Source organism: Cololabis saira, chromosome 12 (assembly GCF_033807715.1).
Source record: "Cololabis saira isolate AMF1-May2022 chromosome 12, fColSai1.1, whole genome shotgun sequence".
Taxonomy (NCBI): domain Eukaryota; kingdom Metazoa; phylum Chordata; class Actinopteri; order Beloniformes; family Belonidae; genus Cololabis; species Cololabis saira.
This window is the reverse complement of record NC_084598.1, coordinates 28,784,555-28,800,184: the sequence shown is the minus strand read 5'-3', so window position 1 is coordinate 28,800,184 and position 15,630 is coordinate 28,784,555. Positions and strand designations below refer to the sequence as shown.

Genomic DNA, 15,630 nt, shown 5'->3' with positions numbered 1-15,630 from the left:
CTAACAGTGTTATAAATGTATTTTACTGAAAATGTGACTAATACAAACTAAATAATTGATATCTCTGATTAAAACTTCTGGGTATTCACCATTTAGCTACATATGACATTGGAGTTCAAGCTGAATCTGTTCTGGGCTCATTGTCAACCTAGTTTGTCATTAATTTTCGTCTTGTGACTATGTCCAAGTCACAGGAACATCAAATTGCTTGGAGATGGTGTCGTAGCTTTAACCTTTTAACATGCTTGTCTATTTTAACAAGGCAAACTAACACTGAACACACTCATGTTGAACTAGACTGTGTCCTGAAATTAGCATCACGTTACCATGGTAAAATCATTTTCAATCATTGCTATGAGCACAAACTAATTTGTCAAGTTTGTCAGTTTCATTAATTTGTGTTGTTTTTTTAATTATCATTCTGTTGAAACACAATTAAAAAAAGCAATGTCTGGTTTCCATTAGACAGTTTTCAGTAATTCAGACAGATTATTATAACTTTTGTAAGTTTAAAGTAATCTTCTTTAATGGATGCGTACAAACAAATACTGTATATCCACATCTGTACATCTTATACTTGAGTTCTGACTTACTGCAATGATGTTGGGAATAAGGTTAAGGTTTCTTTTAACCTCATGACGATGATGTTTTGGGCAAAAAGAAAAGTAAAGGCTACTGAGCACTTTATAACATGTAAAGGGATTATTTTGCCATGTCCGACTTAAACTGCAATCTTCATATGAAACACATTTAATACTAGAAATCATGTTTAAACATTTAAAGGCAGGAAACGTACATAGAGCCTTTACAGCCTTTGAAACTAGTTTCAATATAATCTATTTTGTATCTGATGATAATAGACAGAATAATGTTTACTAAAACATATGCAAGTCAAATTCATGTAAATCAAAAGCTGCCCAGTGTCAGGGATTGAGTTGTAGGAAGATCCACATGCAGGAGGACAAAAGGGGGCAGGAGTGCAAACAAAGTCCTTCAGTATAACAATAACACACAAAAAGAAATGCTTCCAATAGGGACACACACTTTTTTCTATGCCAGCCGCATTATAAATGAAGTTTGGTAGAACGGGAATGAAAAAAGACCAGAAAATGTTGGAGGAAATTTTAAAACACACAAGCCTCCACCTGATGCATCCTTGATAAAATTGGCGGAGCAAGAACACATCCGCGTATTACTTATGTTTTTGGTCAAATCCGTTCCTGAGAATTGGAGCAGTACTTCGGCTGCAGATGATGAGGTTTCACAAGAACACAAGAACGCATGTTGAGAAACGGCCACTGAAGAGGAAAACACAGAGCCAGGGAGACAAACAGATGGAGCAGCACAGAGGAAAGGAAAGATAGAAACATATGTACACTCTGGGGGTGCTAACAATCAGGGAGGATTGGGCAAAGGAAGTCAAACATTACATTCCACTACATTACATTTAGCAGATGCTTTTATCCAAAGCGACTCACAACAGAGGAAAATACAATCAAACTTCAGTTATATAGTAGATCACATAGTATAGTAGGCGGAGACAAAACAGTAGTTAAATAAGTGCTCAGGAAGTTAAAGGCGCAGTTCACGACAGAAGGTGTTCTTGGAAGAGGACAGTTTTCAACACCTTCTTGAACGTAGAGAGGGATGACTCTGCTCGTGGCCACCACCGAGGAACGATCTGGGAAAACATTCTAAATTCATGATTTGCGGCGTTATTTCGGCTGCTAAGGGTGAACTCCATAACCTGCTACAAAGTAGTTTAGGTTCAGAGATTTGGATTAAATTGGGGGGAAAAAGATCCGAACCACGCTTTCCTATTTTCTCCAAATCATGTGTTGCATCATTAAAATAACTCCCATTGTCAAACAGCTTTTGTAACGTTGTCACTAGATCTCTCCATCAGACTGCTTTTTCAAATGCAAATAATCAAATGGAAATTGCACGTTGCTAGAGCAGAAGAAATAAACTATACTTTCCATCAGTCTCTGCTTTTCCAAGTAATATAACATTAGCATAAAATCTTCAATTATGTTTTTCAAAATAATATTCTTACAAAGCTTCTTTTCCACTGCAGATTACTTCAGACAAGCTGAAAAATGAAAACTAATGTAAAGGTAAGATTACTTTGAATGTTTTTCAGGGTACTTCATAGAGGCATATATCAACTCCTTTGCAGCCGCTGTTATCACAGCACTGAATATGTTTGACCGGCGCATGTGAATGATTCAGTTTACTTTAGTTTTTTCTCTTCTCTTACATGTTTCTTTGCATAAAGCATCTATGAGTCAATATGCAGCAAGAAAGCACTCAGCGGGTCTGGTTGTGTGTTGGCACAGTATTTACAGTTCAATATTTGCTGTTCGGGTTCTGGGTGAAGTTGACTTAAAGCATCAGGTGAGTTTGGCTTGGACAAGTCATGATCTGCACATCGATGCATTGTACATCTTTTTAAAATGAGTCAGTGGGCTCATAACTTTTACTCAGTACCGAATTCATTCTTAATGTTAAGCTTAGCTCTGTACTTTTTTTCTGAGAAGGAATAGCAAAGAAGACAATCATTTCACAGTGGTATAAAGTGCATAGTCTGCTCCCAACACTGTCTGTGGTTAATCACCATGGAAGCATGGTTTATTTGTTGTTGTTTCATGTTTAGGGTTCTTCCCCTCTATTTGGAGGGATCAGTACAACAGAGCATTACAGTCTGCATACTGATTTGACCGAATAGGTTTCCTCATCAAATGCTGCATGCATGGGGAGAAACTACTCCTTACAGTGCGACCTGCAAATTTCATCTTTTTTTTAATATTGAAACATATGAATCAACTGAGTCCTGTGCTGTGTGCCGTAGATTAAAGCATCCACGACATAATCAACTGTTTCCTCTGTACACTGCAACGTTGCACATGCAAATAAAGCGGTCTGGGCAACAATCACATTGACTTCATGGCATCGGTGTCACAACAGAGACGGCTGCGTACGTGTTGTGGGAGAGCTTTGTAAACCTCCATCAACAGCACATTGCTAACGTGCATGGTGGTTGTAGTCCCTCAACTGATTTCCTACCTGTCTAAAGTTCACTCAATCAACAGCAATTCCCACAATTCCTTTGCTGTATGAATTCCTCTGCGCCAACGCTGGCCGAGCTGAGCACAACTGGCACTAATGGAGTGGTATTTTCAGTTACCTGACAAAAGACGTGTGAGGAAGAATGCACGGGACCTGTGTAAAATTTGGCTCAGACAAAGATGGGGGAAAAAAAAAAAAACTACTCTGAGAGGACAAGGACGACCCTATTACAGAGGCGGTATGAGGACATGCTACCTCAGAGGCTGCTTTGGAAATTGGATTCTGCCCCGGTGAACATATTAGAGTCATTGTTGGTCTGTTGTATGTCATCATAGGGATGATGCAATTTTCTTGTGTTGACAAATTTGCATAACAATAGTGCAGTACAATTTATAACCAACAAAAGGACCAAACAGCTAGTATTACAACAGATGGAAAGAATGAAAGAATAAATAAAAGAAACTTGATAGGGGATATATGAATAATGCTGGAAGTTCTCTGATGTTTTGTTTTTCTTCTATCCTGCAGAAATCTATTTATATACATAAAAAAAAAAACTTTTCAAAAATGATAACTGAATTGATTGCTTAGCAGCCAAATTGTTGTTTTTGTCCATATACATTAGTCCACAACAGTTCTGCTTCCACACTGAAATGGGGACTGCAATGAATCAAAATCTCTGTTTTTGAAGGTTTATCTCTGGGGCAGTATGGATGTGTGGAGCTTTACATTTTAAAATAAAAACATATTAATTTGGACATAGTGCATATGCGCTGAATAGAGCACTAGTGGACTAACGTCGAAGTTTGCATTGGAGTGAGTGCAGGATGTCATCACAGTTCATCAGTACTCGGCTACAAAAAAAGCCTTTTTCCCCAGAACATTTCATTTCATTTCAATTCAAGTATGAAAATATCACTGAGTCTTTAGAAGATGCTGAAATGATAGCAAATATCACCACATCATGTTTTCTCACAAACAAAGAACTGCCACTTATGAAGTTGAAGTTATGAAGCCACACGGAACTGCTAAAAAAAGAAATGGTGAAAAATAGAATAATAGTCTCGTCTATCATCAAAACTATTGTCAGTATTACAGTAGAAAGGGGATAAATGTGTATAACTTAGATGTATGTGGATTTAAGCTGTGTCCTTAAACTTTGTGGTTCTCCTAAAACAATAATTCAGGGTCTTTTATGGGTTCATTTATCCTCATAGTAAATAAAAAAATCTAAAAAATCTTTAAAAACAGTTAGTCCTTTTTATATCTATTTTGCAGAACATTCTTCTTAATGTATAAAGATGCTTTAAAATAATTTGATAAGCTTGTGAGGTATACTGTTTAAAGTAGAGCATATTGGAGTTTTTATTGAGAGAAATTGAATAAAAAGTAAAGGACAAATGTGCGGATCATGCATGAAATAAAACCAGATTAGGATGGATGTTAGTTGCTCTGTCTTTATTTAAGACTCACTATTCTTGGGGAAAAAAAGAAGCCTGAGGTTTTCTATTTTTGACTGTCTAGCTTCTTTTTTCGGCTGAAAGAATTTAGACAAAGGAAAGTGAGAGCCAGGGTTGAAGGATGAAGGGAAGAGGAGGACATATGCAGTGGAGCAGAGCTCCACAGCAGATCGGCTGATTAGACTGATTTAGTGATCACAGATGGAAGGTCCAAGAGCTCCAGATGAGATGACTCATTTGAACACACAGCAAGGGCCTTATGTGCTTTCATGGCTGCTGAGTTGTCTTAAAATATTTTCCTGAAAATAACCCTCCCACATTTTAAAAGAGTCATTCAGCATCAGGTGGCCTATCGCTGAAGTTCACAAATATCTAAAAAGTCTGTTAGATAAATGTATAGTTGTTGATTGAATTACAAACAATTCTAGGTTCAACTAAATATCAGCCCTGCTATAATAAGAGATGTAATTATAAAAATTATATCATATTATGTTGGGCACCATGTCAGAACCTGAGCTCTAAGAGGCTATACAATTTGTAGATTTGGACTCATGAAATTAGTTTCATTTAAAAGCAGGACTTCCAAGTCAGTGAGTAAGAGTGGTTGAGTATTAAGCATTCTCGACAATCAAAGTGATATGATCTTGCACATTTATTTCAATTTGTATCCATTAGGCATAACACCAAGACACTTCAAGCCACATTAACGGCTGCATAAGCTGATATTATGAGGGTTCGTTTCGACCTATTACACATTAAATGCCTAGTTTTGTAATTTGCATTTAATTACACTGACAAGAGTACAATGACAATGTAGCCCCATGTGACAGATAATGAATTAATAGCTTATGCACTTGATGCACTTTAAAATAAACCATTGTTTGTTATCTTTTTTTAATTTGTCATTGTTGTAGTGGCGGATGAACTCATCAATCTGTGTCAGACACAGTCGCTGGGGGACTACTCAACCACACAAGGCTAATGTCGTGAACAAGCAGAATAAGTAACAACTGTTTCTCTGCACATTAGCTGATCAACTGATTTGCATCTTGTTTATCATGTGATAACCCTGAAATCGGATGCCCCGTGGCAAAACCTGCGAACTTTCATCAGTGACGCTGCATTGAAAGCTCTCAGATGAGATGCGGAAAGAAAAGTTTTGCAACATGGCTTCCTATTTGTGATCCGCTTATCCGCTTCGTTTTTTTTCAACATCACTCAATCTCTCTTATGATAACAGATCATTTTAGTCCATGACTCTCTTGGGTCAAACTTTCAAAGCAAAGTCTATGGATCAATGCCTCACTGCCAGTGCAAATATACAAAACACCAAAAACTGAAGGCAATGAATTAGTCATTCTTAAATTAATTGTGACTGACAGCAAATCTAAGCACTGCAGGCAGTAATAAGCAATGAGCCATATGGTACATGAATTCCCAGTTTCCCCCAAGCAAGAGTTGCAGTCCCAACTGAGTTCTGAGGCATTACCTTAATGCTTAGCATAGTAAAAACTAAACTATCCCATGTCTGCAATTGTTACCTGTAGAAGGGTGGAGGGTGTCCTTGAGCCTCACAGCTAAACACCACTTCTCTGCGAATCTCTCCAGGTTGAATGGGAAACACCACGCTCCCTGGCTGTTTGGTGAACACGGGCCTCAGCAGGACTCCACTTCCTGGGTGGAGAACCAACAAAACTGCATCAGCTTTGATGTGCATGGAGCCTAAAAAACATATTAAACATTTTCCTGCCGGCACGCAGATGTTGAAAGCTTACAGCGGAAGGACCAAAGGGGGAAAAAGTGCTGCGCATGTAAAGAGGGAATCACTATATTGCATATATCCATTTGGAATGGATCCGTCAGCGGTGTGAGCAAAGCCCATGAGCAGTTTTCATATTAGTCATAAAAATGTACTCGATCCCTGAGGTACTGCATAATCAGCTGGTAACCTTCATACAACTTTAATGTAAAGAACTAATTGTACAGTTGTGAACACACAGCAAAATTTCATCAAGAGATTTTCACTTAACTTGAGTCTGCTTCCAAGACCATGACAAAACTACTAAATACTCATTTCAACTCCTAAAGGTTTAAAAATTAAGAGATACTTTTCGAAGTTGGACAAGATGAAAATGCCAGAAGACTTGATTTTTTTTCTTTGTATGTAGTTTGTTTTAATTGCGAGTGGAGGGGAAATTATTTCTTTACAGATGTTAAATAAATCACCAGTGCGGCTTGAAAATGTCTTTGAATCTCACTTTGGATTATTCTTGGGACCATGAATTCTGTGCATCCTGTTTCATTATACCTATTATTACTCAAGCTTTTTAAAATGTATTCATTTATTCATTTATTTATTTTCAGTGCAAGAAAAAGAAAATACATAAAATTAGCACAGTATCTCCTAAGTCCCTAGGAGCCAAAAAAAGAAGAAAACAGGAGCAGAAACAACAAAGAAAGCAGCATGTCTATAATGATATTCATTTCCTTTTTAATCATAAAGGTACACTAGTGAATATTCACATGCAGGCACAGTCAGAGGAGCCCACAAGGCAGTCAAAAGCTAACTAAAATGAACATTTTTCTCTGGAAAGAAAAGAGAAATGATTTAAATTTGTTAAAACGCATTTGTGTCTCTGCAAGAGCACGGAAGTAGTAATATTCCACAGGTAGGAAATTTGTATGAGGGAGATATCAGTTTCAAGTCTCTGGAGTTCAAGTAGTACAAATGTATTCTCAAGGCTCACAATAACTCCCAGAAAGGGTTGGGATGTTTGACAAGGGGTCTTGTACACTGATTATTCCTCTCCATGAGGATAAACCTCCAAAATCCAAAATGAAATGGCAACTTATTATAATCTTTTTATATGAAGAGTGTCCTCCAACCAGCAATGAGACATACTTGATTACCTGAGGAAGCTTCTGGTACAGTCTATATTAAAACAGTTTCATGAAACTGCTGTACACAAGCTAAAACAGATTATAAAGTTCGTGGCACACTTGAGATGGATCACTGATGAATTATTTCAGCTATTAAGCGAAAATTCATCAGTGGTGAAAGAAAAGTAGTGGTTTGGCCATTCTGCTTTAAATATCACCCTACTGTATGTGTCACCATTATATTATTAATACTGAGACATTTTTGCATAAGCAGCATGTTGCTGTTGTAGGTAGAGCCAGTTTGAACTATTTTATAAAGAGTTAGTGTACATGGACAAGCAAATATGAAGAACCTTTGGATCATTAATAAGGCAGAAGAGAACAAAAAACATCCACTTCTGTTTTGAGTATTTGTATTTACTCGGATCTATTATGGAGAATCATTGGATTAAAAAAAAAGAAATTAGCGAAATGAAGTTATTTGAGATGGTCAAGTGGAGAAAAAAAACATTATTTTCATCTTTGAACAATATTACATCAATTGGAACCATTTGTGTAAATTACAAACTAAAACACAGCCTTTTAAAGTTTTGACAGTTGTGATCCACCTTATCTCACATTGGTTAAGTCCAGCTGACAGGCTTTGATGCTGGATTGATGTCCGTGGGAACTGGGATGTTGGAAATCAGTACTGTGTGTACTATACACGTACAGTAAACAAAAGAAATGATCCAGAAAGTTTGATCGGAGGTGAATGACAGACCGACTGACAGAGCAGACAGTCAAATGCCTAGAAAAGGCAACTGGTGAGGAAACGGTAGTAATGTCGTGGCGCCAAGTCGCACACAGTTCAGAGTTAACAGCTTTGCAGATTTACAGGGATATACTCAAACAAATTCAAACGTTCTTAGGTAGAGGCCTGAGTGTTTTCTTACTAGCAGTGATGAGTTTTGAGAAACCTGGGGACAATACATTTCTGGAGCCGAGTTGATCAGATGCAGCTTTGCCAGGCAGTTGCATATAAACGGAGACATGAGAAAGAACAAACGAAGGATAAAGGGAGTAAAGAATAAAAGTGCAAAATAGGCTTGATCCTTTTAGCAGAAGAAATAAATAATCTAAAATGTTTTTAAGTTACTTCCTTCTGTTTAATGAGATCCTAAATGACAAATTAAAGTTTAATATTTATGTGAGGAACAAAAGAAGATGAAGTCAAAGTTAATGAACCTCACCTTATTAAAGTAGCCACCTTGGAACTGTAACTTATTTTGTTGATTAATGTTTTGTATCAGGGAGAATGGGAAAACCCCATTCTCGTACTCCCCATGGACAGCGAATGCGACATTAGATACAGCGGTGGCTTGCATTAAAAATATCTCTCCATTAGGGCTGTGCATTTAATACATTTTTTATTTTCATTTCAACTTTGGTTGTTTCATAGATGTTTCGATTTTACTGCTACATGAGAAATTAGGAAAAACAAAGCAGACATTATCTGCTGGGATTTTAAGGCCATTAGTTTGCTCCTTAACATATCAACTGAGCAGTCGTGTGCATGTCACCCAAAATTAATATTGAACTAATTGTAGACATTACCTTACGCAAAATTACAATGCAATTACATAAAATTAAATTAAACCAAATAAAAGTCTGAGGACCTTCTCTAATTTACAAGTTTGAATGCAGTTCAATCATTTGTCAAGTCAAGTGATAAGTCTATTAAACTAGGAGTCAAGTTGGACTTGAGTAGTGTTTTACACTACATTACTTATAATTATTTAGAGATGTTCTGATACTATTTTTTTTTCTTTCTGAAACCAATACCTGGGCTTGGGCATTGGTCGATACCGAGTACTCATCCGACACCAGTGTTGTTTTTTAACCCCCCCCCCAACACATAAGTTAAAACAATTACTTTTTTTAAATTATCATTAAACTGAATAAAGTACATCTAAATTAAATATACCTATTAGAAATTGTTTTTTATTTTAAATATTTTTTACTGGACTTCACTTCAGTGGATGTATTTATCTGAAAGGTGCTGGTCACCTAGGACTAGGAATTCTACAGTTTTGTTAGTCAGTGCTCCAGGTTTCTGGCTTTCTTACAATATCTCTGATTTCGGAAAAGCAAACTCCAGTGTTTGCTGCGGGAAGTCCCTCTTTTCCTTCATAAACTTGTGTTTTTGTTTGTTCATGTGGTGGCTCCTCAAATGCTTGGTTGGTTTTGTTTTTGTTATTTTTAGCTACTTTCCTGCTTCCTCTGGAAACTGCAGCTTTAACTAAGTTTGCATCGTCAGTTTTCCTGGTGTGATTCCCCCCCCGCCAGTCTAAAATAACGCCATATTGGCAAAATAACACCAATGCTAACAACTCACATTCTAATGATGACTCAAAACAAGATGTTGTAAGGCATCGTTGCACAAATTATTGTGCTAGCTGTTCGAGCAACAAATAAGAATTTGGATTCCGTTTATAAAAATTACAATTTATAGGATGACAGATGATATCAATACTGGTTTCGGTATTTGAACAACACGCACCAAGACGATGGCATACACACAAACAAGGATGGTTGCTTGGTGTTACAACTTCTCCCACCGTAATAAAACCTTTTTTCTTTAATAAAATTAATCTAGCATGAACTATAATTCAGTGTTTGTAGCATAATAATCATAAATTAATCGAATAAGGTGCAACATTTATTCATTCAAGGAAATTAATTTAGAGTTGCAATGTAGTGTATAAATGGAAATGTTATGGTTACTTCACAATCTTTTGTCTACCTAAGGATATAATGTGTTTTTTTTAAGTAATGTAGCCTTAATGTAGCCTACTTTTATGTACATTCACTATGCACAGCCATTTTTAATGCTGAAACGATTATACTCAGTGCACAGTGCAAATTATACAACTTCTGCAGTACAGTATTTTCAGCTTATTTTTGCATCTTGCTGATTATGAATAGAGGAAATCAGAACACAGTGAGTGATTATTTGGTGGTGGAATTGATTAAAAGACTGGACCATTCACTTATAACTTGCACCCTGCTATACAGCTCAAATCACATTAAGCCACTCGAGAACAACTTGAATTACACCTACTAAAACTGCAAGTAAACACCCTCAATGCAGTTGATCATGACTGTCAGGGGGGCTTTGCATAACCTCTGTGTCTACCACACTCTAATCAATCCTTAAATAGGCTGCAGTAAATAAACGCAGCTCAATATTCAACTGATTGTAAATTATACACCATGGATATCTGGCAACAGCACCTAATCTTAGTTGTGGTGGCACTAAACGGCCTGATCTTTTAGAGCACCATAGCAACTTGTATCATCAGGGTGAATAATGAGATGAGATTGAGCTTAGGGGGCTGCGCCTGGAGCTCAGTTCAGACTGATGCAAACTCTTTGAAACTCTTTCTTTGCTCTAACAGGAAATGAAAGCAAAATGTAGTGAAGAGCTTAAAAAGCAAAATGTGGTAAAGAGCATGTAAAGAGTAAAGAGTAATTGTTTACAAGCAAACATTTAGGCATCTCACATGAAACTACACCACTCAGTTCGCATCAAGATGTTAATACATTTTCTGTCGTACTTTTACAACAACTGCATACTGGGAGAAGAGGTGTTCCGATACCAGAATCGGAAATACCCGCCCAATACTGTTGAAGCTGAGGGTACCGTTGTCTGTGATGATTTGCTTCATTATTCATTATTGCTGCATTATCAGATAACATGTAAATCTTACAAAATCCCAGTTGTTGTAAAAGCCAGCACAGTAAGTTACACAAGGCTGCCTTGCAACTTCCTAATTTGAGTCGCCAGGCAGAGAAGCAGTTTGACTTGCGTTGTTAGAGGGAGGTAGCTAACTGCCATTAGCATAATGATCCCAATATCGTGTTATTTCAGATTGGAATCTCATGTTTATTATGCAAGACAGACGTTTCCAAGAGGTGGCATGAATGTTGGAAATATTATGAAGCAATCAAGGAGCCATAGAGTAAAAAAAACAAGAGGTTATTTAGTCAAAGGGAAATAGGGATGTACAAACTCTGAAGTTGTTTTTTTTTTTTCTTTTTTCAGAAACTAGAGAAATTTCCAAAGTAGCCAGCAACCCAGAGGAAGTATGGAGTAAAAGGGTAGAATTCATAGTCCTAGATCACCAGCTTCTAGATTGCCCATAGGAGTGATGTGAGTGTGTGTGGTTGCTTGTCAACCTGTCCTGCCTTTCACCTTGAAGAGAGTCTGGACAGGCTCCAGCAGATCCCCATGACCCTGAATAGGAATGAGTGGGCATAGAAAATGGATGGATGGACACATGACCAGCTCCTGTCAGTCAGTGAAAATGTTGGATTTCACTGTGTACCTGAACATCTGGAGTCCCAGTACATTTGCTGAAACTGCACTCTTCAAACAGTATGAGGCTGACTGATTACTTTTCACACCACCTGAAAGAAGTGCAGGTAATCAGCTGCATGGCACCCATTTAGACCCACAACGTGTTAAAATTTGAAAATATGCCTTTTTTATTACATATAGTTCTGTCTGCTATTTAAGTATAATTCTTAGATTTCTTTATTAAGTTGATGATAACACTAGTATCAGATCAGTCACAATAACCGAAGCAGAAGTATCAGCATATCGGAACAACTCTAAGTGGGCAACATAGGTATTTAAAAATGCATATTCAAACTCTAACTTTCAGATAGTTACCCTTTTTAAGATACTCAGGGGTGATAGTAAAAAAAAATCCTGAGCCTGAACTTTTTTTCCCTGGGAGGTAAGCGAGCCCCTAAGCCAAGATATATGCCCCGATCAACACAATTGTCATTTTTTGTCCTCTTAAAGTGTAAGTCTGGTGTAAATTGACCCATGGTCCTGTTGTTCAAGCTCACCACATGCAGCCCATAGAAAACAGAATGAGTAAATTGAACAACATAGGCCAGGGGTGTGATTCCCTGGGACAACATTTTGATAAATAGTTAATTAAATTGAATATTCTGATGACTTTTGTAGATTTTCCATATTTTTGTAGATATGCCTCCACGCTGCCAACCACACACACAAACACAACCGCATGTGAAGCAGTAAATTGGCTTAGAATGGCCTATTTTACTGTCATGAAGAGGAAATATTGTAGAAAAACATTAATGTCCACACTAGTATAAATACAGGTTTGCATGGCCTCACAAAATGATGCTGTTTACAATGAGGTGGCAGCACTTATGATTCTAATGTAGGGCTGAACGATTTTTGAAAATAATCTAATTGCGATTTTTTTCCTCAATATTACGATTGCGATTTAATATGCGATTATTTTTTTTCAAGGTCCTGTTCTCATGTATTTTTCAACTACACAAGCAATAAATCAGTCTGTTTCAAGTAGATTTTCACTTGAAATAAGTACAAAAATCTGCCAGTGGAACAAGATTTTTTTTGCTTGTAATAAGAAGATAAATCTTGTTCCACTGGCAGATTTTTCTACTTATTTCAAGTGAAAATCTACTTGAAACAGGTGAAAATTGTCAAATAAGTTATTTTTCTGGTGTTATTTTTCTGGTGATGACTCTAAATATTGAAATAGCAGTAATACCACATTCATTGATGAAATGACATAAGGGATGGAAAGGGGGGATGGCAGTTTTACAGGGGGGATGATTTTGACCGTTTTTATTTCAGGGGGGATGATTTGGACCGTTTTTATTTCAGGGAGGATGATTTGGACCGTTTTTATTTCAGGGGGGGTGATTTTTACCGTTTTTATTTCAGGGGGGGGGGATGCCATCACATCACCCTTCATCCCCCCTCAACTCAAGTAGCCTACTGCTCACAGGGAACTCAGAACTTCTTCATAAATAACTCAATAATCCCAGAGAGAAAAAAAACACCAGCAAACTAACAAACAAACCAATAAAGCTCTCAGAGTTAACAAAACAAACCAGCAATCAAAAAATCGCAGCTGTTTTAACCTCCTGATGAGCTGACGAGGCTGCAGGTGTGGTTTAAGGCTGATTTATGGTTCCGCGTTACACCAACGCAGCCCATACGCCGTGGGTTACGCGACCTACGGCGTACCCTACGGCGAAAGCTCTGCGTCGATTATACGCGGACCATAAATCAGGCTTCACAGCGCGACTCACTGTGCGCCCGGCTCCTCGCCGACTCCGCGCTCATATATTTAATAAATTTATAAAGCCCATATATTTATAAAGCCTCACTTGGCCAAGCCCTAACGCCGAGGCCATGGTAGATTTAGGTTACACGCGGACACGCGACACTGTTGACTTTTCCCTGCCGGCTCTGCTCACTGGCTGAACAGTCCCCTCACAAACAGTGTCCAGCGGGGCTACGTTCCGCCGCGCCGCGCGGCGTTCCCAACGTTGTGTACATACTCACCGGTATTACGGTATATGAAAAATTCATATCATAAGAAAAATAAACGACAAACCTGATTTTATTTATTTTTTTCTCGCACACACCTCGGTATGCCGGAAATCCGGCGTGACGCCGGAGCGCTATCACCCCTGGATACTAGTTGATGTGACAACTTAAGCAGAAGTTGCCCACTAAAAGGAGATAATCTCTTACCAAAGATACTGAAACTGGATACTGCATTTACTTGGGTCATTGAAATCTTGCACGCCACATTTGTCTTAAATCAGCTGTCATAAGAAAGAGTACCTGCTGCCTTTCGCCGTGGTGCATTGGTAGAGGAGCAACTTAGACTTCACTCTTAACCTCACCATCAATGACTGGAAAGGAAAAAAATGCCTGAAATGTCCCCACCCAAACGTCACCAGTATTATATTGACCTTGACACTCACTTGGGCCAACAGCAATGCACCAGCTTATTCAGAAGCAGATTTGAGAAACAATTTCGATCCCAATAACTTCAAATTCTACTTGGAACACATAAAACAGACATACAGAAAAGTTTGTCAACATAGTAGAGAATGAGGTTTCAAGAATACGGGTCAAAATCTGATGACATGTTCAAGAACCCCAAACTAGAGGAAGCCTTAGAAAACAAATTTTAAAAATAAATAAATAAATAAATATGATGACAAAGTTGAATGCACAAAGCCACAGGCAAGAGAGGGAGGTCATTATGAAAGGGAGTTTAAAAAAGGTCGCCTCTATTCATATCTGTCCCCTGCTGCCAGATGGTGATATGTGCATGTTTTCTAAGACTCCTCTGACAACACAATACTCGGCAAGTGAAAGGGAGAGGGAGCCGTTTTAGAGACTGAAATAAAAACTAATCTCAAATTCAATACTAGCTGACAGCAAATGAATTCCTCCAGCTTACCTCAGCATGAATAAACAGGCACATGTGGAGTCAACTATGGGGGGGAGGTATTGGCCGTTTGCAAGGCCCCCAAATCCATTCGTTTCAACTCAGGGTCTTATGCATAAAAAAGAAGAAAAAAAAAAAAAAACAACTTGCTTTTTAAAGCATCAACCTCCTCTGTCCGGGGCGATAAGGTATACCTTTAAGATCTCTCATGCAGGGGCAGAAAATGTTAACACCTGGGCAGATGGAGAGTCTGGGCTGTTTCAGGAGAGCAGGAGAGGCATTGGTATGATCATACTGTATCATCTTTATGCTTGAGTTGAAATTTGTTTTACAAAAATATGCAAAAAATCTCAACAAAATGCATTAATCGACACCTTACTGTCACCAGCTCGAAATTACCTTAATATGCATATTCCGAGATATTGTTGAAAACCATGAACGTGTGAAGTGATTTCCATGTTCAACCCACAGAGCAAACAAATTATTCTTACAAATACTGTATGCTATTCAATTGTACCCTAAATACTGGACTTCCTCCAGGCAGACTTTATAAGTGGCTGTACTCTCTTTTTCAACGTATTAGATCTTTGACATCTTCATACTTTATGTTTACAAGACGTTTCTCATTCAGCGAAAGAAAAAGAGCATGCATCCTTTCCATTTCTGTGACAGATCTCCTTTGAGTCTGCTGAAGAAAGCAGAGAAGATGCACCAGAATTAGTTGCACCTGGCTTGACATAGCTATACCATCTCATTCTTGCTTGGTGTTTGTGCAACGGAACGATCTTATATGAATCCAGTAGGGTACGTCCCGCTTGCCCAGACATCCTGGATTTTCTATTCTATTGCAATAACCCACCGACTTATGAGGAGTTTAGTTAAGAACCTGGAGTATTTTACTACCAAGCCATGCTGTAGTC

The 15,630-nt window shown here is 37.9% G+C and overlaps 1 protein-coding gene across 1 annotated transcript in view; it reads right to left on the bottom strand.

Moving 5' to 3' along the window:
* Nucleotides 1-15,630, bottom strand: part of cntn3a.1 (contactin 3a, tandem duplicate 1) — a 102,208-nt gene that overhangs the window by 65,928 nt on the left and 20,650 nt on the right. Inside the window, exon 3 of the mRNA XM_061736430.1 lies at nucleotides 6,071-6,203. Within this exon, the coding sequence (XP_061592414.1) occupies nucleotides 6,071-6,203 (133 nt within the window). The remainder of the gene's footprint in view (nucleotides 1-6,070; nucleotides 6,204-15,630) is intronic.